At 40.2% G+C, this 25238-nt stretch overlaps 1 protein-coding gene across 3 annotated transcripts in view; it reads right to left on the reverse strand.

Annotated features, from left to right (window-relative positions):
• Positions 1-96: 96 nt before the first annotated feature.
• APBA1 (amyloid beta precursor protein binding family A member 1) overlaps positions 97-25238 on the reverse strand; it is an 88712-nt gene continuing 63570 nt past the window's right edge. For 2 of the 3 annotated variants that reach the window (XM_066339942.1, XM_066339943.1), the window contains 9 exons: positions 23655-23800; positions 20093-20125; positions 18808-18894; positions 18042-18227; positions 14511-14690; positions 13517-13729; positions 5920-6039; positions 5116-5256; positions 97-3573 (listed from right to left, as the gene is read on the reverse strand). In XM_066339942.1, the coding sequence (XP_066196039.1) occupies positions 3502-3573; positions 5116-5256; positions 5920-6039; positions 13517-13729; positions 14511-14690; positions 18042-18227; positions 18808-18894; positions 20093-20125; positions 23655-23800 (1178 nt within the window). In that variant the 3' untranslated portion in view covers positions 97-3501. The remainder of the gene's footprint in view (positions 3574-5115; positions 5257-5919; positions 6040-13516; positions 13730-14510; positions 14691-18041; positions 18228-18807; positions 18895-20092; positions 20126-23654; positions 23801-25238) is intronic. The other variant, XM_066339944.1, reaches the window with a different exon arrangement.

The raw sequence follows: 25238 nt of genomic DNA on the forward strand, positions 1-25238 counted from the left end.
AAAAAAAAGTTTAGACACCTTCCAACTATGTATGCATTCAGCAGTGGCAACTCAGCCTGTAGGTCAGTATGAGCAAATTCTCAGCCTTGTCTGAGGTATTTTTGTTTTGTAGTTTATTGTTGCAAATCTTACAGACATTAGCGCTCTGTTAAATAAAGGAATATAGCACAGTAAATACATCACAACAAAATAATTGGCCAGAAACCCCCTACCCTGTCCCATCCAAAGCAAAAAGCCTACTCTTCTCCCCTCTGTTTCTCCCCAGATCAAACCAGCACAGCTTCATTAGAGAGGTCAGAGACCTGTGGCAGAAAACATCAGAGTAATTACATTCAGTAGATGTGCAATATCAACATTCCAGGCTCACATATATTTATATATATTTATATAGAGAGATCATTAAATGTTTACAAAGAACAATATTGTTACAAATACAATACTATGCTTTTCCCAACGCTTTACAATAATTTCTATTCATCCTCTTTACAGAACAGTAGTACAACTTCATAGTCTAAGTACTGCACTAAATATATACAAGAGATCTCAACCACGCTGCTGTCTTAAGAAATGCATTTCTTTTAGAAAAGAAGGAAAGCTAGCAAACTTAGAAACCCAAACTGAGACTTAAACAAGATTCAAAACAAATGTGAAACTTCTCAAAAATAAAAAATACAAGGGACGTTTCATCCTTAATGTAAACACTGAATGAAATAGCAAGGATGAAAGAGAAAGAATTCAGGTCTGTCACTGAAGAAGGAATGTAAACCTTTGAAGGAATGTTCCTTTGCATCTGTTAAAAATCCCCATATCTGATCTATCAAACTGCTGCAACAGTCTAGAGAACAGCCAACTTCCCCTTTTGAGTTCCATTTTCTTGGAACTCTGTTTACAGCGTAAAACGGGATTGTTTACAAGACTGTTCTCAGAAGTGTGCACACACTAAGGGACCTCTCAAGTTTAGGAATCTTTTGCACATATTGTAACTGAAAAAATGAGATTTTTTTTTTGCTAAACTGTGGTCCTGCAAGCATTCATTTGCTTAATGATAAGCACCTATTTAGGATGAACAATAACTTCACAAACTCCCGGCTACAAGATTTCCGAAGAAACAGTTGTTTCTTCTCTAAATACATCTGCATGTTTAGATCTTCATTATTTCCCAGTGAAGCAAGCTAAAGACTTCACCACATGGGCTAGACAGAACCACAGAAACAAGTGGAGAGCATACACGTAGCAGGAACCAGGAGCATAACTGTGTCTTCAAGAGTTCACTAAGTTTTCTCAGGCAATGTATGGAAAGGCTGCACTGTATATAATCTTCTAAATTGTACATGGTTATATACCATATTTACATTTATTACTATATATATGGAAAGTTCTAGAAAAGAGGTTCAAATTACCATAAATCAGATGTCTACAGTTTAACAATATACTCACAAGCCATTAATTATCTTGTTGCATCAGTGAGGCAGCAGAGTTAAGTACTAGCCTGGAATACTAATACCATTCTCTTGTGCAATCTGCTATTCCGAAGCCTTGGATTAAATTATGTAACAACAAGAAATGCAGTAAAATCAAGTCATCATACATTAATCTCAACACTAAAACGTATCCCCTTACTACAACAGTTTATGCAGCACTTCATGATGTCCCTTAAATACCTGCTTCCCACAGAAATACAGTTCATCCTCTGATCAGGCCATGGTTATCCATGATTTTAGAAAGCCAAAAAATGGACCCCTGACAAGAGTGCTCAGTGGTTCTCAGCAGTTTTTGCAATAAGTGCACATGCACACACCCACTTCCATGAATCCCCATAGCAATGTCTAGGATCACCACTGGACAGCAAGCAATGCTTACTTTGCACAGCTCACGTCACAACAAGTGAGAAACGAGTGACTACGAACAACACCGCATTTGCAAAGCAGAAGTGGTGTGTGGCTGTGTGTTGTCTGCTCTTGTTTTCATCTCACTGCACCTTTCCATCACAGCAAAACACAGCACAAACTGTTTCTTTAAAAGAAATCAACATACAAACATGGACTAAACATATGGTTCCACTTCAGTATAAACACTAGTATACAGTCCTGAAAAAAAGTAACTACAGAGAATGTAGAATTCTCTCACTAGGAAGAAAAGACACTGCTTCTTTTTTATTTTGAACTTTCTAAAAAAAACCAAAGAACCCAACCCAGCCCCCTTTTCCCCTTTTGTCTTTAGCATGCAACTTAGAGGCTAATCAAATACAAGATTTCATACATCCCTACAGTTAATCATCTTCATACAAGTGCATATAGTACACACATATCTCTTGTAAGTGCCATACATATGGGAAAAAAATCACAAGCTAAATTATATAACAAAATAAATAAGTTTATTCCTGCCTCGTCCTTTCCACTATTACCTATATCATGAACTAAACAGGAAGTCAAGAAAATTAGACAGGTCTTTGGACAAAAATATATGTTAAAACTGGCTCAGAACAAAATTACTTAGAATAGTCTGCAGATCTCTTATATTCAAACTTCATAAATAGGAAGCACAATTTTAAAAATGTCTATATACACTGGCACACATGGCTATGTGCACCAAAATCAGAATTAAGAGCCTAGAAAAAGTGTAGCTATTCAGCAGATCCCCTCATTATTTTTCTTGTGGATATTTAAAGATCCTCCCCCTGACTTCTTTAACCTCTAAAATCAGGAAGGGACTATAAAAGACAAAGCAGAAGAACACTAGAAGATAGAAACCTGGGGCAGAGAGGGGGAGGCAGCTGTAAAACAATGCCTCCCAAATTTCTTAGTGTAAGTAATGCAAGAATAACATGTTTCAGGAACTTATGGAGTATCTTTTGGAGTCCTACAATCATGAAGAGCTGATGACTGAGGGAAATTAAGAGGTGTGTATTTGGACAATTCATTTTACAACAGCAGCATTTACTGAGTCTTCATAAGCAGGCAATTTTTCCTGAGGGCAAAACAATCCTTTTGGTATTCTACTTTCCCCACAGACACAAACCTTTAATATTGAGTTTGTTGCCTGTGGGAAAATAGAGCAAGAAAAGCAATCCACAGGCAGGATATCCAAGAGAACATTTTGTACCCTATACTTCTATGTGTTTGGTAAAGTCATCTTTCATTCAGCAACATTTAATTTACTCAGTTTGTAAAATTATAGCCACAGAAAAAAACTGATTATGCAGCATGTAAACTATGCTGCTGTTATTTTCTTGTTTTGCATGAGGAGATGTATGAAGTTTCACTCGTAAAAAGATGCAACCAAAATAGTTCCATAGATACATTTTTCCCCTTACCAAAATGCAGGAAAATGGTGGGAAGAAGAGGAAAAAGGGATAAAGGAGAGAGCAAGAGTGTATTTGTGTCTGTGAAGTGGGGAGAGAGAAAGAAATGTCTTTGCAGACACAGAAATGCAGCACTAGAAAGATGAGCACTAATGAGGAAAAACATCTTCCATTCACACTGTGGAGGTGAGGTGTCAGCTTCAGATGTAAACTGGTTGCTCTTGTGCAGTCAACAGTCTGTACATGGCAGCTGGCATAGTCTTCATATGGATCTAGAGAAAATAAGCCAAATCAATCAATGTTCCTGAACACACATACCTCATGTGAAGGATCCAGATAAGGTCATACAAGGCAAAAAAAAAGGTAAAACTTGAAATTTTTCATACCCTTATGAAAGTATCGCAGGTGATGATTTTATGAAACAGTATGTTAACTATTCATGAACCATCTAAAATTGTGGACACTCATATTTTCAAGAACAGTTCTGCATAGAACATATGGGTCAAATAATGAAATAGTGTGTAGGCTTGCTCTTACTTCAGTGTTTTGGATTTGATGAACAACAGCCCAGTACAGGCAGAACCACAGAACTATGGAACAGTTTGAATTGGAAGGAACCTTTCATGATCATTTAGTCCAAACAGCCCTGTTGCAGGTATCAACATTTTTCACTGAAAAATACTGCTTAGAGCCCCATCCAACCTGTCCTTGAACACTTCCAGGGATGAGGTATTCACACCTTCTCTGGGCAATCTGTTCAGTGGCTCACCAACCTTACAGTGAAGGATTTCTTCTATGTCCAGTCTAAATCTACCCTCTTTCAGTTTAAAACCATTGCCAATTGTTCTGCACTGGAGACCCTGGTAAAAGTCTTTCTCCATTTTTCTTAGAAGATCCCTTTATGTATTGAAAGGCTGCTGTCAGGTCTCCCTGGAGCCCTCTCTTCTTCAGCCTGAATAACTGAACCTCCCTCAGACCTTTCTCACAGGAGAGGTGCTCCAACCCTCTGACCCTTTTCATGGCCTTCATCTGTATCTGCTCAAGGAGGTTCAATGCCTTGCTTATGTTGAAGGCCCCGGAATGGCACACAGTACTCCAGGCAGGGTCTCACAAGAGCAGAATACAGAGAGAAAATCACCTTCCTGTTGGCCACAGGCAGGGTTTTTGATGCAGCCCAGAATACACTTGGCTTCATGGGCTGCAAGTGCCCATTCCTAGCTCATGTCCAACTTTGTTTCCACCGAATTTCTTCAGGGCTATTCTCAGTTCCAGTCTCTATTGATGCTGGAGATTGCCCAGACTCAGATGCAAGACCTTGCACTTGGCCTTGTTAAACTTCACAAGGGTTACATAGATGACTTTTCTAGCCTCTTCATGTCCCTCTAATTACATCCCTTTCCTTAAGCACTACTGATCTTGATGTCACCTTCAACCCTGCTGAGAGTACAACTCAATCCCACTGTGTCACTGATGAAGACATGATCTTCCCTTCCCTTCCCTTCCCTTCCCTTCCCTTCCCTTCCCTTCCCTTCCCTTCCCTTCCCTTCCCTTCCCTTCCCTTCCCTTCCCTTCCCTTCCCTTCCCTTCCCTTCCCTTCCCTTCCCTTCCCTTCCCTTCCCTTCCCTTCCCTTCCCTTCCCTTCCCTTCCCTTCCCTTCCCTTCCCTTCCCTTCCCTTCCCTTCCCTTCCCTTCCCTTCCCTGCAGATCCCAGTACAGTCCCTTGAAGGACACTGCTCATTACTGGTTTCCACCGGTTGTTACTGGTAACAGCAATGACCTGCACTACAGTGCCTAGACACATTGCTGGTTCTCACCTCGCCAACAGCATTTGAGAGGATGTGAACAATTTTCTCATGGGGTGTTGCTACAACGCTCTGCCCATTGATTTCAATGATCCGATGGCCAACACGCACACCTCCTCGCTCTGCTATACCTCCTCTCATAAGACTACAGATCTGGAAAGGAGAGGACAAATTTATCATGGGCTGGGTAAGGAACAGAGACTTTTGATTACCCATTTTTTGCCTGCAAGCTATGAATCAACATTTAAGCACAGACTTGCAACAACAAATTCTAAGATGCAATTAATCACTGACTTAAATGCAAAATTTGTTAATGTCAAGTAGCTAATGGATATTCTCTTCCAAGAGCAGAACAAACTCTCAGAAAAGGCTGTTTAAGTTGTACATTACATGTCTTGTGGTTTGGAAATTTATGAGTGTATGAAGGACCTCAATTTAACAATGTTCACTAGGCAGATGCCTTGCAACATAAAGGATCAAGAATAAGCTTTTTCTTTTGAGATCATGCAATGGTGTGGTTAAAGACATGTATGGTGCACGCTGAAAGCAGACTCTTCCATACATTTTTGGTTTTTTAAGTGGAAACAACTTTTTTATTCCTCTGGCTGACTGTAAAGTTGTGAATAAATAGAGTCAAAGACAAAAAATAACTCTTATTAACACAACTTTTATATCTCAGACTTAACAAATGCAAAATCTTGCTTGCTGTAAGGGAGAAAATAGCAGCTTCCTTCTTCTCACACTGAAACTTAGCCACAAATGGAGAGAAATTTCATGTACGTTAAAGCTTGATTAGAAACTGTGGAAGCTACTTACAATCCCATTCTGCACACTGAAGCCCAACTGATATCTGAGGTCCGGTCTTCTGATCAAGACTGTGGTCACCGGAGGACATCTAACTATGTTCAGTTTAACCCGGGCCTGGTTTTTCAAACCCTGAAAAAAATTGAGAGTTACACATGTAACATGAGCAGAAAAAAAAAAAAAAATAAGGTGTCAGAACACTGACATGGGAGCAGCATTGAATAAATTGATCATTTATTATTTATCATATCCACTGTACCAGAATCTAATCACTGAATGCCAGACACAAGCATCTTTCTTGCCAAAAATCGGGCACAATTGTTTTAGGAAAACTAGATTCCTGTTGGCAGTTCCTTCATTTGATAACAGAAATCATGGATAAAAGGCATATTAAACAGGTCTATCCAGCACACCAAAAAAGTCAATTTTTTGACTTTTAAATAAGTAGCTTAGTTAGTTACAAAATAGTTATTCCCCTAATGAAATATAGTAAATTCTGTCAAGCAAACAGCAGGTCCTTCTTTTATCATCCTTGCATCAGCAGCACTCATGATTTCCATTATTCACAGAATCAGGAGATGGGTAAGGTTGGAAGGGATCACTCTGAGTCATCTGGTCCAACCTCCCTGCTTAAGCTGGAACATCCCAGAGCACATGGCACAGGATTGCATCCAGATGGTTCCTGAATATCCCCAGTGAGGGAAACTCCACAGCCTCCTTGGGCAATCTGTTCCAGTGCATGGTCACCTACACAAGTTATTCCTTAATGTTCTCATGGAATTTCCTGTGCATCAGTCTCTGCCCATTGCCTCTTGTGCTATTGCTCAGCACAACTGTGAAGAGCCTGGCTGCATCATCTTGGCATCCTCCCCTCATGTACTTACAGACATTGATAAGGCCCCTCTCAGTTCTCCCTTCTTGAGGCTGAGCAGGCCCATTGCCCTCAGCCTTTCCTCCTAAGAGAGATGCTCTGGTCCCTTGATCATCTTTGTCCCCCCCATCCTGGACCCATTCCAGGAGCTCCATGTCCCTGCTCTACTGAGGAGCCCAGAGCTGGATACAGCTGCACTCCAGATGTGCCTCACCAGGGCTCAGTAGAGAGGCAGGATCGCCTCCCTGGAGCTGCTGGCAGAGCTCTTCCTAATGCACCCCAGGGCAATACTGGCCCTCTCGGCCACAGGGGCACACTGCTGGCCCATGGACAGCTTGTTGTCCACCAGGATCTCCAGGTCCTTCTCCACAGAGCAGCTCTCCAGCAGGTCAGACCCCAGCCTGTGCTGGTGTATGAAGTTGTTCCTCCTAGGTGCAGGATGCTGAATTTGCCCCTGCTGAATGTCAGAAGGTTCCTCTCTGCCCATTTGTCCTGCCTGTTGAGGACCCTCTGAAGGGCTGCACAGCATGTGGGTGTCGGCCACTTCTCCCACCTTGGAGTCATCACTGAACTTGCTTAGGAGGCATCTGCCCCTTCACTGAAGATATTGCTGAGTAACTTAAAAAATACTGCAGCAGTACTGAACCCTGAGGGACACTGCTACCTAGAGGCCTCCAACCTGACTCTGTGCCACTGATTATGACCCTCTGGGATCTCTGTCATTCAGCCAATTCTCTATTCACCTCACTGCCTACTACTCCAGTCCACACTCCTTGAGTTTGCCTATGAGAACGTCAAGAGGTACTGCCAAAAACCCTGCAGAAATAAAACATCCACTGCTCTCCCCTCATCCATCCAGGTAGCTGCATTTCCTTAAGAAGGCAATTAAGAAGGCAACTGCTCTTCCAAAGAAGGCAAAAAATCATGCATGATTTACCTTCAGTGAATCCATGCTGAGTACAGGTAATCACCTTACTGTCATCCATGTGGCTAGAGAGTGGCCTCCAGAATGAGGTGTTCCATCACTTTCTCAAGGATTAAGGTGAGACTGACTGGACAGTAGTTCTCTGGTTCTCTTTCTTGTCCTTTTTAAAGACCAGGGTGACATTTGATTTTTTCCAGTCCTCAGGCAAGTCTCCAGATTGCCACGAACTTTCAAAAGATGATGGCCAGGACCCTTACTGTGGTGTCTGCCAGCTCTCTCAGCACTCATGGATGCACTGCATCAGGGCTCATGTATGTGTGGACTTTGAGTTAGCCTAGGTGTTCTCTATCACAATCCTCTTTGACCAAGGGAAAATATTCCTTCCAACATTCTTTTACCCTGATTTCCTGGGTCAGAGATTCCTGAGGGCTGATCTTGACAACAAATACCAGTCTAAAGGCAGCGGTCTCTAATTCTGTCTTGTCTGTGACCTCTATCATCAGGGTGCTCCCTCCATTTACTAACAGGTCCACATTATCCTTTGCTTTCTTTCTGTTGCTGAGGTCTTTGAAGAAGCCCATCTTGTCTTCCCAGACATCCTCAGTCAGATATAATTCCAAATGGGCCTTGGCCTTCCTTGTCTCATCTCTCAGTCTGACAACCTCTATATATTAATTTCAAGAGGCCTGACCCTGCTTCCATCTTCTGTGTATTTCCTATTTATGCTTGAGTAATGACAGGATTCTTCGTTCATCCATGGAGGTCTCTTGACACCTTGTCTGACTTCTTGCTCATTGGGATGCATCGTTTTTGAGCTTGGAAGAAGTGATCCTTGAGTATCAACTTTCCCTGCAGGACCTCTTCCCTTGGGATTCTGTCAACACCCCCTAAAGAGGCTAATATAAGCTCTCCTGAAGCCCATGGTTACAATCTTAGTTGGTCACAGGCTGGCCCAAATCTTCACACTTCCAACATGCCCTTTCTTGTGTCTTGGATGAGATCAAGCAGCACATCCATTTCTCGTGGGATCCTCCACAACCTGTTCCAGGAAGTTGCCATCAGTGCTTTCCAGGAATCTCCTGGATTGTTTGTGCTTTGCTGTGTAGCTTCTCCAGAAGATGTCAGAGTAATTCAGGTCCTCCATAAAAACCAGGGCCTGTGACTTTGAGGCTGCTTTGAGCTCTCTGTAGAATGCCTCATCCACCTCTTGATCATGCATCCTGCAGCACACACCCACAAGTGTCACCCTTAGCAGTCTGCCCTTTTAGCCTAACCTATAAACTATCTACTCACACATTACCTACCCCAAGACAGAGCTTGATACATTCCAAGTACTCTCCTCCCCTTCCAAACAAGTTATATCACAATCATCATAAAGTCCTTGCTACTAGAAGAAAATTGAATGAGAAAAATTTATTTTTACAGTCAGGGTTGTGAAACACAGAGAGGCTGTGGAGTATCCAGTCTGGAAGTTATTTAAATCCTAGTGGGCACAGTCTTAAGAAGCCTGCTCTACTCTGAACCAAAATGTTGGCTACAGGAGTGACTGCCTGACTCGCAGATTGTGTTCATATGGCTCAGTGAAAACAAAAATGTAACAAACCACAAATAAATGCAATATGACTCCTTGTACAACTTCAAGTACTCAGAGCTCTTGAACATTGTTGAGAGAGATTTTTGAAATGTTTAATTCACACAAAATATTAGCCATAAATCCATAAATAAAATCCACATGAAGAATGAAATGCTTTCTAAAAAATACAGAAACTTTCACCTCACATAAACACCTGCCAATTCCAGTATCTGAACTCTGAATTCCAGCTTCTGAACTCCTTTCATATGTACAACTTAAATGTAGGTCCCACTGCAATCAAGGTGTCAGAAACTGAATTCTAATTGTTAATTCTGAAAAGTTGTTCCTACTGTAGCTAAGCTAATACACCAAAGTCTCTACACACAATTGACTGCTGCTGATTCTCTAGAGCTGAGCTCCAGATTCAGCAGTGACCTGAGTAAATTGGCATCCTGGCATGACAAACTACCTTGAAGTCTGTTTTCTTGTCAGTGCCTTAAACTGGATGTAATCGACATCAGGTGCAAACAGCTGCCCTCACTTCCACACAGTGCTGAGCTCACCTTGGCTCATTCTTGAAAGTGTCTCAGACACAAGACAATGAATGGGTGTCTGAACAGAAAATGTCGAAGCTCATGGCTGTGGGAACTGTCTGTACTCCACACTCAGGAGAAAGCAGGTCTGAACTCTACCTCTTCCATGACTATGGACTCCTCTATTCTGGTGAGGAATTAGCCACTCTGCACCTCACATGCTCAAGGGCCATTCACCTTCTACAGGCAGGTCTTGACAACAACACACACCGTAGAGGACAGGGACTTCTCAACTTGAACTACAGTGTGGGCATAAAGTTTATGGAAAAGTCTAAGGGGTTTTTTGCTTCAGTGTTCTAATCCTGAAAGGGAGGGGTCATGCAGAGTACTGGGGATACCCATTTCTATGAAGAATTTAAATGTCTAATTTCAGTCATGTGAATTCACTCAAGGTACATGCCCAGAACAGACTTGACAGCATCATGCTCTTACTTCCCTGACGAATGTGCAAGTTACTTACATGTATTCCTTGGGGGGGGAAAAAAAAGTAATGTGATCTCTAACAAAAATTCTTTTAATTTTACACAAAGTGCATATATTTCAGAAGTGACTAATCTTCACTAGTATACAGATTGCTAACATAAAGTGATCAGAAACAAACAAATTGCATATTTTGACCATCTTCCTTTCTTTATCTAGCTCCTGAGTATACTTCTGACAGTAGCCAGCACCAGATGCTTCTGAAAAAGAAGTAGCATAATCCTATCAGAGAATAGCCACGACATATGGAAAGCTTCTTCAAAGCTTCATCAGTTTGGAATTGGTTTATGGCAAATTAGGAGCAGAGATTACATGCATAATACTGAATTATCTTGTTTGAAGTGCTTGTGACATACGTTTATCCACATATCATCATCTGTTCATCGGAGACCTTCCAGCATACTAAGGAAGTCTGAAATCTGGAATATTTCTACTACATTTAATGATCTGTACTTATATCATTCATATACATACCTGTTTCCAATAGTGCTATAAGAATAACTGGATATGTGGTTATGAAGATCTGCAAACATACCGATTAAGTTCTCCTTAGAAAGACAAAAAAAAAAGGCTGGCAGCTCCTGCGGAAAATGTGGTATTCAGTGAAGAAGAGAAAGGCCTGCAGAAGCTGGGAACAGCAAAGCTGCCTGGCTCTGTATTGAGAAAGTACTGATGAGCACAACTAAAACTCCATCTGAATAAGGGAAGTATAACTTATCACAGTTTTAGAAATAAAAATTATGTGGGAATAATCACAAAGAATCAATAAAAATTATGCGAGAAACAATCACATAGAGCCTAAATTTGCAGGGAGTTTTGTTTTGATGATGCTGGCATGAAGACATTTCATAGGATTTTTTTCTTCCTGTCTTTACAGATGCAAGACTGTTTTTGCCATATTTTCAGTATGTCACACAGGCTACTATTTCTATTCACTGAATCTAAAATAACTGGTTTGGTGACTTATGCATCTATTACTTATCAGAACTCAGTATTAACATTTTGGGAAGCCTGAATGAAAAGTCTTTATAGAACAATCATCTTAGTTCAAGAATTAAGAGATAATCCATGAAGAAAAAAAATTACTTCATATTTTTTTTTACTTAGCAAATTTACCTTGTAAATGGAAAATTTATTTTGCAATTTAAAAAAAATATAGAGTGAAAGAAAAAAAAGTTACACAGTACAACTTGTTACCAAAAAGTTGCCTAAATGAATAAATCTAAGAGGGAATGTCTGTATAATGTACCACCAGCATTATATTATGTGTCTGCATGTGATGATCTGCACAGCTAGGCAGGACCATTTTAATAAATAACTTAATTTCAAAAAATAAACAATAAATAATTAATGAGGTTTGTCTCAAACACTCCCTAGTGATGTTATCTTTCCTGTTCTTTAAACTCTGATGTTCAAATACTTATTCCTTTATATGCTACAGCTGCCTCAGGCACTGTTCAGTTCCTGGTGACCTGCAAGCTTTTCACTGTCACATACTTTGCTGCCTAGAAGAAGCCGTTCCAATTAAAATACTCCACTTATGCAAGTGAAGAGAAGCATCAAATAAGAGAAATACTTTCAAATAACTTGGGCACAGATTCCACAGAGTGTATGTCTTTAAGCCAAAGTTTTAAAGCTTTAAATATAGGTATAAACAAACTAACAAAAAAAGTATTTACTCTTAATTCATCCAAATATTACGAGATTATTTGTCAGCTAGTAAGGTTTATGACAATATTAGGCATCTGTGCTTTCATTTTTGATGTAAAATTTTAAGTGTTAATCTGGTAGTATCTTCCTTCTGCACAAAACATTCCCTTGCAAAGTTGTGCACAGAGCCCTGGTACACAAGTAAACAGCACAGCACTCTGGAATGGCACTGGATGTCAATCTCAACTTCATCAAGACTTTTGATGCTGTCTCTCAAGATGACCACATAACCCTCAAGAGCTCGGGAAGCGGGCAGTGAGGTGAATTGAGAACTGGCTGAATGGGAGAGCTCAGAGGGCTGGGATCAGTGGCACAGGTTGTTTTGGATGCCTGTACCGAGCAATGTCCTCCAAGGTCTATACTGGGCCCAATCTTATTTAACTTATCATAATGGAGCACCTCCTGAGGAAGTTCACTGATGACACAAAAACTGGGAGGAGTGGCCAACACCGAAGTGCTGCGTCGTGTGAAATCTTCAGAGTTCACAGGGTGCTGTGAACAAGAAGGAGGGGTGGGCAGAATGGAACCTTCTGAAATTCAACAAGAGCAGATGAAGGATCCTGTACCTGGGGAGGAATAGCCCCACGCCCCAGCACAAGCTGTCCATGAGCCAGCAGTGCTCTTGTAGCCAACAAGGCCCATGTTATCCTGGGGTGCATTAGGAAGAGCTCTGCCAGCAGCTCTAGGGAGGTGATCCTGCCTCTCTACTGAGCCCTGGTGAGGCACATCTGGAGTGCAGCTGTGTCCAGCTCTGGACTTCTCAGTACAACACGGACATGGGAGCTCCTGGAGCACGCAGGTCCTGTTGAGGGCTATCATTAGGGGGTTGGAGGAATTCAGTTAGGAGGTAAAGGTTCGACAGTTGGACTCAGTGACCTTAGAGGTCTTCTCCAACCTAAAAAATGCCACAGTTCTGTGAAAGACTAAGGGAGCTGGCCCTGTTCAGCATCAAGACGAGACAGCTGAGAGAGCACCTCATCAGTGTGTGTAAGTATCTGAGGGGAGGATGATAAGAGGATACAGTCAGGCTCTTTTTAATGGTGCTGAGCCATGGGATGAAAGGCAAAGGCACAGCACTGGAATACAAGAAGTTCCACCTGAACATGAGGAAGAATTTCTTCCCTGTGATGGAGAGTGAGCATAGGAACAGATTTTCAGAGAAGCATGGGAGTCCCCTTCTCTGGAGATACTCAAAAGCCATCAATACAGAATCTTGAGTAAGATGCTCTAGGCAGCCCTGCTCGAGCAGGGCGGTTGGATTAGACTATTCCAGTGGTCCCAACCTTACCCATTCTTTTGTCCTGCATGGAGTCAGAAAATTGTTTATTAAGATCATTAAATGGAAAGTGCTATGCAAGTATTTGGTAATAATTTACTTCACAGTTTTATACTTTCTGCTCTTCAATTATGTTGTAATTTTAAAATATGTAGCTTCCAGAAACATTTTCCATACCTACCTTTATAATGCTCTGACACGTTGAGAGGGGTAAACCAACCAAGCTGGTCCCATTGATTGACATGATCTGGTCCCCTATGTTCAGCTTCCCAGACTTCTCTGCTGGTCCTCCATGCATCATGTTGGCTATGATAACGGTAGGCAAAATAGATCCCCATCCAGACTCCACAATCACCACACCTAGGATTTCTCCCTTTTGCTTTTCAATGTAAACCTGTATAGTAAGAAAAAGTGTTTAAAAAAAGAGTTTCTTTCCCACTCATGGAACAAATATCATTCCCCTCCAAACATTCACTAAACCAAGAATATAACCCTTTTCATTTGCAGCCTGCCTTCCTAATTCAAAAGCAAAACAACACAGGGTACATGTTTTATTACCTTTCATTTGTATCCAAACATTAAATGATACACAATAGAGACTTAGTGCAAAACACCCCTCACAAGTCATTTCTGTATATGAGCAGAAAAAATTGCAGTGAAGGAAACCCTGGTGCCATGGGCTTTGGTGGACAAAGCTAAATAAGAAATTACAAGATTTTAAAACTTTGCAGTGGAAAAAAATTACTTACGTGTTCCAGTTGCACAGTGGTTAATTTTTACTAAGCAAGCTGCAAAGCCTTCTGGCACATACAGTTATTTAAAACCTGGCATCAGTCATGCTCATAAACACCAGTGCTTCTATAAATTTTGTATTGTTTACTGTAATTTTTAAAATTGTGTGAATCTGTGAATCTGCTTAAAGCTCACTTTCAAACATGTCTAAAAATTGTCTGGTAAAAAGAACAGAAACAGGTGGTAAATCAGTTGACTGCTGATAAATTTGGGGTTCACTGTTTGCCTTTGAAAGAGAACTGGTGACAGGATGTCCTATTAGGGAGGATATTCTAGATGGAGCTAATTTTTAGGAAGAGTTAATGCTTTTTTAATTTCTGCCAACATAGGCCTGCAACTGATAAGAGCAGCTGAATACTTCTGGAAAAAAAAAAGATACATACATCTTTGCAATTTTCAGATTTGGAGAAGTGAATCAGATCGTCATTGTACATGTCCTGGGTATTCAGCAAGTCACTATATTCCTTCTGGCTAAGATCTTCTGGGTTGATTCCATTTGCCCTCAGAAATTCTTGGTAGGCCACGCTAAATGCTTGACCTATGGACTGTGCAATCAGCTGCGCCTGTAGCATTTTCCAGAGAAAGGAAAAGAAAAGAAAAAAGTGAAAATTCTGATGATCATGTCCACTAACACTTTCTGTTACTCCCACACTGTAAAATGGATCATCAAGTTGATGAACCTACAAGTTACCACGATCCAGCCTAAAAAATATTCGTGCCCTACAAATTAGTTTCAAAGACCCACAAAATGTCAACACATTCAGCTCTGCCATGAATCTAGCTCAGTAATCAATTATAAATTACAAATATGAGAAAAAAAGACATCCTTTCACAGGTATGAACTGCTAATATAAGTGTAAAGGTAGAGCCACTGCAGTGACTATGGTTTGCACCTACAGTTCTTCCCACACAGGCTGCTCTCAGATGGCTCTCCCTTCCAGCAGAGGCACTGTCATTCTCTGACAAGCCAGTAGTGAAAATGAAAATGTCTACTAGGAAACACACAACCACATTTAAAAGGGTATTTCCAACTTTTCTCACAGTCTTTTAGAACATTGATAGTGACTACTCCTACCTCAGCCTGAGACAAAAGAGGAAAAAAGCAGCAACTAGTGACCCGATCAACCCCTTGAAGTAACTGCAAATGATCATACGCATCTCCTTCTTTGCCCTGCTACCACCTTCAGCCTCTATACCCTGCACTTCTTTCCCTCCTTCCAACCTGCAGAATCCTGAGTGTTCTCTGCCTCTTTCCTGCTCATTCTGTCCTTTGTAGGCATCCTCTTGCACCTGGCAGCTTTCCAGAGTCTTGTCTGCACCCAAAGCCACCAAATGCACGAGTCACTACGCTGCATTGCTCCCACCATGAGTTTTTACTTCTGCAGCTGTGGGAGAGAAACTGGGCAGCAGGCACACGTGAGGAAAGGTCTGTGCTAAGCAAGGCCAGAGGGATGTCTGCTTTTGACACTGAGGGAAGTAACAGACAGGAGAGGAAGGCACAGCATGGTGCAGTGTTCTGCTAAGTATAGGTGGAGCAATTCATGCAGTGAGGACTGTGTAGTGCACAGGAGGTGGCTGTGATGTGCATTGAAACACAGTGATGGCTGTGGCAAAGGCAGGGAAGAGAAATGGAGAGTTCCACAGCTGACAATGGAGGCCTGGCAGAGTGCTGGTAATGAATGAACGCTGCTCAGGTGTACTTTTACACAGTCAGATGGCCGTATCTAAAGCCCAGTTTGGTCCCTAATAAAAGAAAGATTCCCAACACTGAAATAGAAATTTTATTGTATCTTAAACATCTCAAACTAGCACTAAACCTGCTGATGAGAACAGCATGATTGCTGGTGCTGAAAAGATCAATATGTAGACTGGTAGAATATTACCAAAGCTAGGATCAAGCTAATTTTGACAGCAAGAACAAGACAGCAAAATGGGAAAACTGCACCTTCGTAACTCAGTAACCTAAGTGAAGAGTGCAGACTTTACATTCATACACACGTATCTTCACTCCAAAAAGAGATCAGCTCCCACTGAGACACCAAGCATTTCGACACATCACTAAGGTTCAACTCATTTAAAGGCACACCTCTAAATACAGTTGAAAATCTGGTGCTGTCCTCCTTAGACAAAGACTCATCCAAGTAGAGACATGTTGTGGCCAGCACCCACTCACAGGCTTACAGCTTCTGTTTCACTTACTGTGTAGATTCTGTCAAGTACTCAGCTGTCCCACAAGAAAAAAAACAAGTTTTATAATATAAACAGGCCATATTACTTCACTAGAGGCGCAAAATCTTTGAAGCTGCCATTTTCTTGCTGCTAACAAGCTGCTACAGTACTTCCATTCTGACTGTTAGTCACTTTGGTATTTGAGATAAATTCTGCAAGTTACCTGTGAGCTATATACCATGACTAAGGAGAGTTGATATAATCTGCAGTTTCTCAGCATATTTTCCCCATTAATGAGCAATGCTTTTATTGGATCTACAGGCATTTTACAGGCAAATTGGATCTACAGGAAAAGAGAGGATCACACATGACACAAATACAGGCTGATCCAAAGAAACCATAGATTGGGAAGCTCAAATTTTATCTAGCCACAGTACTAAGAGCAGCCTAGGAAACAGATTCAGGAAGTATGGATTATACAAGGTGTCAGACCACCCCACAGTGGAGGAAAACAAGCCCCAGACTCTGGCATCTGACAGTTTGATTTCTGCTTTTCCAACTGGCCAGTAAAAGAGCAAGCAGTATCCAAACTTATGACTAGAAACACATGAACAGCAGCCTCAAAGTGGGGAGCGTGTCAAATGATTTGCAATTAAGCAAAAAATACACTGGCTACTCTAACACCAGATTCTCAAAAGGCTTTGCAAAACAGGTTTACATGCTATTTTGTGGAAATAATCCAGAATTATTATACTCTGTCAATTCTGGTCCAGGATTACTTTTATCAGTGCTCATCCGTCATGTATATACATTCATGTGCAATCAGATAACATATTCATACATACATCTGTTTAGAACAGATTATATAAAATAAAATCATCACATAAAATCAGTTCCTTTTATTCAAGACAACCTCCCCATCTCAAAGTCCTTGCTGCTCACTGTAGATTGGGAAACATGTGATTATTTTATAAGAAACCAATATTTTCACTTACTTTCTCTTGACTATGTTAGTTTCCCAAATAATTAGGGCTAACTTGACTATGATCCTAAAAATCACATACTTAAGTACTTTAATCTGGTAAGTCTGATTTTCTTTTCAGTTACTGAAAGTTACTTTTAAAAAGTGCATTAAATCAGCAAGTTATACACATTGATTGTGAAGACAGGAGATCAAGTCCCACGTAATATAATTTAGTTCTGTGTAAAGTAACTTGACTGCACCACAGATTAAAATTTTGCCATTTTTGTCTCTATTCAGCGTATTTCGGGATTGCTGAAACCACAAACTTTCTTTGCTGGCTTTTTGATATGATGACAGCAACTACAGCCACAACACAAACCTCCTGAAGAACAAAAATCACCTTTCTGGTATGTATCAGTGATTGATCCTCAATGCAAGACTTGGGATTAGAAATTCCCTATGAAAATAAGCACCCCTGATAGACTTTCCCTCTCTTACTCAGAATTTGAGCTTGTGTTTGTGACCTGCAGCAACTGGACTCTCCTAACGCTATTATTGGAAGGCACTCAAGAAGCTTTAAAATGATAAGCATTTCTATAAACACTAATTTCCTGTGACATGTCAAGTCCAAACATAGAAATGGCAGGCAAGTTCCTCTAGTTAGATGAAATATTGGTTGCACTTAAAAAGCAAACAGGACCACTCACAACGGACTTTGGGCCTTTTAAAATGTACCCACTTTTTTACTCCTAGAAAATTACAAGACAATGTAATTGCTTACATCCTCAGACTCAAAGACATGACAAATCATTTTGTACTGCCTCTTTCCATCTTGAGAGGGGTGAGATGCTTCCACATTATCCTGGGAGTTAGAGCGTGGCATTCGCCTACGAGCCATCAAAACAACGATATTTCCTATATCAGCAATGTAAGAAATGGTCCGCAGGGGATGATCCATCATGGTTTCCTGGGGAATAAGAAAACCAACATAAGCAGCTGCTTCAACTAAGTTCTTACTGCACATCTAGTATTATCAAAATACACAGACAGCTCTAAGACTTCTGCTAAGTGAAGTCTGTAATACCTCTCATGCATGAAGGAAGACATCAACAGAAACCAAGAGCTTCACTTTCAAAAAATAAAACAGAGGAAAAGTTTTACAGGGTGGGTTGTTTTGTTTTGTTGGTTTTTTTTTTTTTTCTGTGGAAAAACACATCAAGACCACAACTGCAGAACCTGCATATGCTGGGCATGTATGTGTAGAGGACCATGACCGAATTATTGCATCTAAATATTTTGGGCTACTCTGGGCACAATCAATACTTGATGCTGCATGGACTGCAATTATGTTACCCACAAATTCCAATTATTTCTACAGTCAGACACACCAGAGTAATTGCTTGTATGACATGGCTCTTGACCATGGATTTCTGACTAGAGGGGAAAACAAGGGCCAGCACATTTTAAAGACATATTTTAACATCTAGGTGAAAGTCTATTCCAGTAGTACACTCCAACAGTACTGACAAAGGTGTCTATATCTGTACCTGTGTGTCTGCATTCAGTACTTTAATTCTCTGTGTAGAAATGAAGAGGTCCACTTCAGTCATGGGTTGAGATTCACCTTCTGGAGCCTGCAAATAAATGGATTATAGTCAAACGAACACATTAGGTAACATACTTACTAATAATGATGTTAGTTCACGTACAGGGATGCACTAAAACACAGTCACCAGAACAGCAATGCAGATAGAGTATTAGACTGCAGAATCAAAAGATAAACACAAAGATGTGGAAACTATATCGTATATGTGAAAGTGAATTGAGTAATGTTTGAAAAAAAAGTTAACCTCATAAAAGCTTGCCTGCTATTTTTCCTGATTCAGTAAAATTATACCTGTCTGCAAAAAGAACTATAAAGATTTCTTGAAAAGCAGTATGATTTTACCATTTTCTGCATATTGTGAATCCCACTTCAAATAAGGTTTTTATCCAAGCCATAGAAAGGCCCTAAGAGCATCTGCTGCCTGAGGAATTTCTGTTTGGGATAGGAGTGGCTGCCAAGACCAATGGAAACACCTGTAGCACAGGAGGTGCGCCATTTGAGCTATTCATAATGCAGTTCTGGCAAGAAGACCTTCACAGTCAGACAACATACTTTTCAAGCAGTAACCCACTTCATAAGTCATATTTTGTTAATAGAAAGCAAACATTTGTAGTATTTTTAAAATTACATTTGTTAAAAGGTAATTGAAAACCCCACAAACAAAACTCACTACAAAGATGAGTCAATATCAGTATATTACTGTATGCATAGACATAAACTTTTTTTTGCATCCAGCAATTTGACATCTCTGTGAGTCAAACAAAGCACTCTTACATAAATATAAAATAGAAGGAATAGTAAAAACAAAACAAAAAACAAACAAACAAACAAACAAACAAACAAACAAAAACAAAAAACAAACAAAAAAAAAACAACAAACCCCATACTTCACTTTAGTATTTTAATCCATCATTTTACAAAGTTTAAACCTTTGCCATGTCAGTCCTGATTTTTTAATATGTATTTTGGGTACTGCCTGCAACCATTTAATAAATCCAATCTTTCTTCTATTTCTAACATGAAATGGCTAATGATAAGCAACAAAAAATGGCCAATCAGGCAACTGATTTCCAAGATATGTCAACCTGTACGGTGGCTCAGAAATAAATCTGAAAAAACTTTGCTGGATGCAGAAAATAAAACCACAAAATAAAAAGAAAAGAAAAAACACTCCCAGAAAACAAAAGAACAAGCATAACATCAAGCTGATGGAGTTTGTACTGCACCTTCTTCCTGCTTTTGGCTAATTTCTGGGCCATCTGCTTAGCATGGAACAAACAGAGACAGGAGAACAGTTAGAGAAGAACTTACAGAGACTCCAAGTCAAGCAGGAATCTACAAACTAATGTGAGGGCTCACAGACTACTGGCTGTTTTAGTCCCTGCTAGATTAATTTCTTCCTTTTCTTTTTAGCTTAAAAAATTATAAAATTTCATGTTTAGCACAAATAGTTTCAGAAATGAAAAGAAACAGCACCAAAAGAGTCAGGAAGAACACAAAAGGATTTTTTTTTCACTTAAAATGTTACTTGCAACAAACAAGGTTATTTTGTATGCAATTGTTTTTGCGGTTTGGTGGGGGGGAGGGTGGTTTAAGAAACAGAACAGAGCTTCCCCTCACGGCAGTGTAAACCATGATGTTATTTCTTTTGAAAGTGCACCAATATAGAAGAGAAAAATTTTATGCCTTATTATTACAGCTTTTTCAGATCTCATACTTCAGTAGACTTCAAAAAAACAACTTCCCTAACACTAGGCTACTATTTCCTGGAAAAAAAAAAAAGACAGAAGGTAACTATCACCTTCATTTTCTCCTCCCAATGTTCACAGAATGTCTCTGGTCAACACATTTTCCTGTGACACCTACACAAAGACATGTCCACACTATCACGAACTATTTTTTCAAGCAAGCAGTGGAGCATGTATTTCAGTTCCAGAAACACCTTAAACGAGGTTTCTACTAACAATCCAAAGAAATTTACTTTTTACAGTCTTGCAATCATGAATTCAAACCAATGGTGAACTGAACTTAACAGACCTGCTCACTGAAAGAATGCATATTTACCAGGCTGGCAGTTAATCCTTAACTTCCAACAATAACAGCTTCTTTGCTATTTAGATTTACAGGTGTGCTTGTGGTGGGAAGAAGGCTTATACTTAGAAGCTCCAAACAGATTCAGCACTAACTACTTTTACAAAGAGCAAATAGGAGGCCTGAATCACAAAACACATCAAACATTTTACAGTGATGCTCACAACTTAATTCAATTTTTGTCTAAACAAATCTGAAAGCAACTACTTAAAAGTTTAGGCCGTGATGCTTATTTACAAATAGAAACAAAATCTAGTTCTCAAACTAGCTATTAGTCACCTTTTTCAAACAAAGAAGTATTTTATAGCCTGATAGGGTATTTTGCAACAGGTGATTGCAAAATATTGCAAAAGCAATTAAAACAGCCTTACATGGCAGGCTCTTCACTACATTACCCTCAATTTAAGTTAATACTCAGAAGTAATATACTGGTCTTGAATAACAGCTGCCTGTATTCACAATGGGCACAATGAGCGAGGAGGAAACCCTCCTGAGATAGAGCATTTAGACTGCTTTCCAAAATCAAGCTTTTCTTTCTCACCTTTCCCAAACTTTAGAATGACAGACCTCCCCCCCAAAAAAAGCACAGACCAAAATAAAGAAAAAAGGGAAAAAATCATTGAGCTACAGCTTTACAATGTAGAATCAACAATTTATCAAAGTATACTACGATTCAATTTACTGGAAAAATCTGTTCTTCAAATTGAAACATACTGAATTTCTGAAACACATCAAGTTTCAGAATATTAAATATACCAGCTAGGGTTTTACCAGGTTTAAAAATGCAATCACTTGGGCCTCAAGCCTGAGACAAATATATTATAAGCAAGGATACGCATCCCTGCTGATTTACACAGATGCATAAATTATAGGGTTTATGAGTGAAATTCATCAAATAGATTTCTTCTGTTTTGACACACAGAAATGCTGAGGCATAACAGAATCCTCAGAATGGTATTTTGTTAACAAATTTCTACAAAATATGTTTAGTATCAAAGATTCTACACTCTTACACCTCATAGGCCCAGTTTGAATCAATTCTGTTTCATTTTTGTCCACCATATCCCTGCAATCTTTTTTTAATGTGTATTCCTACACAAGCTTTACCTTCTAGGTCCAAACTCCCTGTGCAGTCCCAGGTTCAAGTTGCACACCTGATACCTATTTCCTATAATAGCTGATGCTAATCTTTCCTTTCACCCTCCAGTGATGTGCCCCTCCTAGAATCCAGCCTCACCAAAGCCCTTGTTTCTCTCCCTTCTCTCCCTTACCTTTTGTTTCCCATTCATTCAAATCAGACAAGCTTTCTAACACAGAGCCAAGCATCAGGAAGGAACACAAAGAGACTACTAAACACAAGGGCACAGCTTTATTTGCCCAGAGTGGAAAAAACCAGACTCTAGAAGGAAAACTCTTCATGAAGGGTTGGGGAGAACTCACCAAGACCTGCCATTGTTGAAAAAGCTGCATGAAACTTATTTTTAAAGCATGTCACTTAATCCAGAGTCTCCAATGAACAAAGATAAATCATTCTTTTGCAAAAGGCTCAGTAGCTCAAGTCAGTGAAGACTTCTACAGAGATGGTGGAGGATAATCTCTAACAGGAAGGCTACATTCCTGCCTTTTCTAAAATGTGAGAGTGTTGATGACTTTCAGACACAAGGTCACATGAACCTTCATTTGAATACCAGCAAAAATTACAGTTCTTGAAAGTTGTCTCAATGGCTCTATTTGGAGCTTCTGTGTCAAAGTTACAAAGAGACTAAACTGAACACCTGCCATGGAAAGCACTGAAAGGAATAACAAGAGTAAGGAAGCATCAGCTGACCTTAACAGACAATACTATTGGTCTTGCTGACAACCTTCTCTACTCTTCCTTTCTCTTTTATACAATTGCACACCAAATCTGAGTTGGTACCCAAAATAAAATATACAAAAGAAAAACACACAGATACTAAACCAAGAAAAATTCCCAGAGTAGGTTGTGTTGATTAGCTGAATCAGCAGGAGAAGCTGGGTACCTAGCAGCAAGTCATGTATGGGCAGTGGTAATGTTGCAGCATCCTGTCCAACTCTGTGATACTTCATTCACACACCTTAATTTCAGTTGACAATGTCATAATTGTAACTTATATTCCCATTTCTGGTAATGGCCTGTACAGAAATCAGTCGGAATTTCTCTTCTAAAACAAAATTGTACGATGTTCTCTGTACCATTACAGGTGCTTTTTTTTTTTGCCTTTCCCCCCCCCCGCCCCCCTCCTTTAATCAGCTCACAGCTGTTATGTGTGGAGAAAAAAGTAACCACAACAGGGTCAAAAATAATTGCAGTCATTACCACAGCAGCAGTTCCATTGAGTGCCAAGTCAGAAGCGGCTGCAATACTAATTAGTTATTTCCTTAACATGTTCTCCCAGATAATATCTAATCGTGACCACCATTCACTTCATATGCTGCTTTAATGTACACGGCACAAGTATTACCAAAGGGAATTAAAATGACCTGGTAACATCCCCTTATCTGTCTTGTCCCAAAAGCAGTATTAAATATAGAATTTATCTTGCAGAAGGAAACATGAGGCCCTTTTCTTTCTGAAACTACAAAGAGTCTCACCTGAAAAAATTACTGCATAAGAAAGAAGTTCATTCCCCAAATCATAAAGCAGCCATACAAGCAGCAGCAGGAATTACTACTCACCTTGATTCTGCTGACAGCTTCCTGAGCCTGCATCATTCGCACATTCTTGGATGGAGTTTTATCAGAAAGGAGATGAGTTGAACCAAGGTAATTGGCAGCAAAAATGATTCCATCAATTAAGTCTTCAGGATCACAAGGTCCAGGAACTGTAACACATGAAAGTCATCTCTGTAGAGGAGCTTTTAGAAGAAAGAGGCCATAATTTATTGATAGAAGGATTGAACAATCCCTGCTATCAGGAAACAGTGAGGTCTTGTACTGTGCCTGCTGTGTGCTGTGCTGTTCTTACTTTGCCTTGAATTAGCAAAAAAGTAGCAAATGTAATAACCAGTTGGTCCCTTTCTCGAATGCCTCCTTGCGGAAGCTGAAGATGTGACAAGTTGCTGTACCTTCTCATAGATGCATATAGACAGAAATGCTATTCATAAGACAAGACAAAGAAGAACTTGCTGCCAGACGACATGAACCCATTGAGCAATTACTTAAGGTGCTTGCACATAAGATTTTAACCAATCGTAAGTTATTTAGCTGTGCCTGCTTCTACCTGTAACCACATCAATATAGGGAATAAATAATAAACAAGGGATCAAAACCTTATCATATTGGTGGCGTTTTGATACTCAACTCCTTTCTTCGTGACACATCTCTGAAGACAATCATGATGAAATACAGCAAAATAGGACAACTCTGACAACTTGATCCTGCACCTGATGGCTGCAAATCCTCCTCTGAAATACTTCAGTTTAGCATGACAAAAAGGCAACCAGTACTTTCAAAGGCACAAAACAACAATTGTATCAAAATTTGTAGTGGGTTGACCCTGCCCATCAAAGCCCTTCTGTCACGCCCCTCCTCAGAAGGGCAAGGGAGATAAAATATAATGGAAGTCTCATGAGGCAAGACAAGAACACAGAGAACCACTCACCAGTTACTGCCATGGGTAAAACAGACTCCAGCTGTGGAAACTTGTTTAATCTATTATTAATGAAGTACAAGTAGAATAATGAAAAATAAAAACAGATGCTCCAACACCTTCCCTAACCCCTCCCTTCTTCCTGGATCACTTTTACTCTCAATTTTCTCTATCTCCGGCACCCAGAGGCACAGGGGAATGGGAGCTGTGGTTAGTTCTTTGTCATGCAGAAGAAGCCTCACATTTTTCCTGTGCTCCAGAATCTGACACCTCCCACAGGAGACAATCTTCAGAAAAGACTGCTCTGGTGGGGGTTCCCTATGGGGTCACAAGTCCTGCCAACAAATCTGCTCCAGGTGCACTCCTCTCTCCACTGGGCCACATATCCTGCAAGCAGCCTGCTTCAGCCTGGGATTTCCATGGGACCATAGCCTGCTTTTTTTTTGGGCATCCGCATGATCTGGCAAGGGGTCCTACAGGGGCTGCTTGTAGGTTTGTGTTCCACTGTGGACCTCCATTGGCTGGAGAGGCACAACTGCCTAACCATAGTCTTCACCATGACCTGCATGGGAATCTCATCTCTGGCAACTGGAACACCTCTGGTCCTTCCTACTCCACTGACCTTTTCTTCAGAGATCTCTTTTTTACACATTCCCAGGCCATTATTCTCT

Source organism: Sylvia atricapilla, chromosome Z (assembly GCF_009819655.1).
Source record: "Sylvia atricapilla isolate bSylAtr1 chromosome Z, bSylAtr1.pri, whole genome shotgun sequence".
NCBI lineage: Eukaryota > Metazoa > Chordata > Aves > Passeriformes > Sylviidae > Sylvia > Sylvia atricapilla.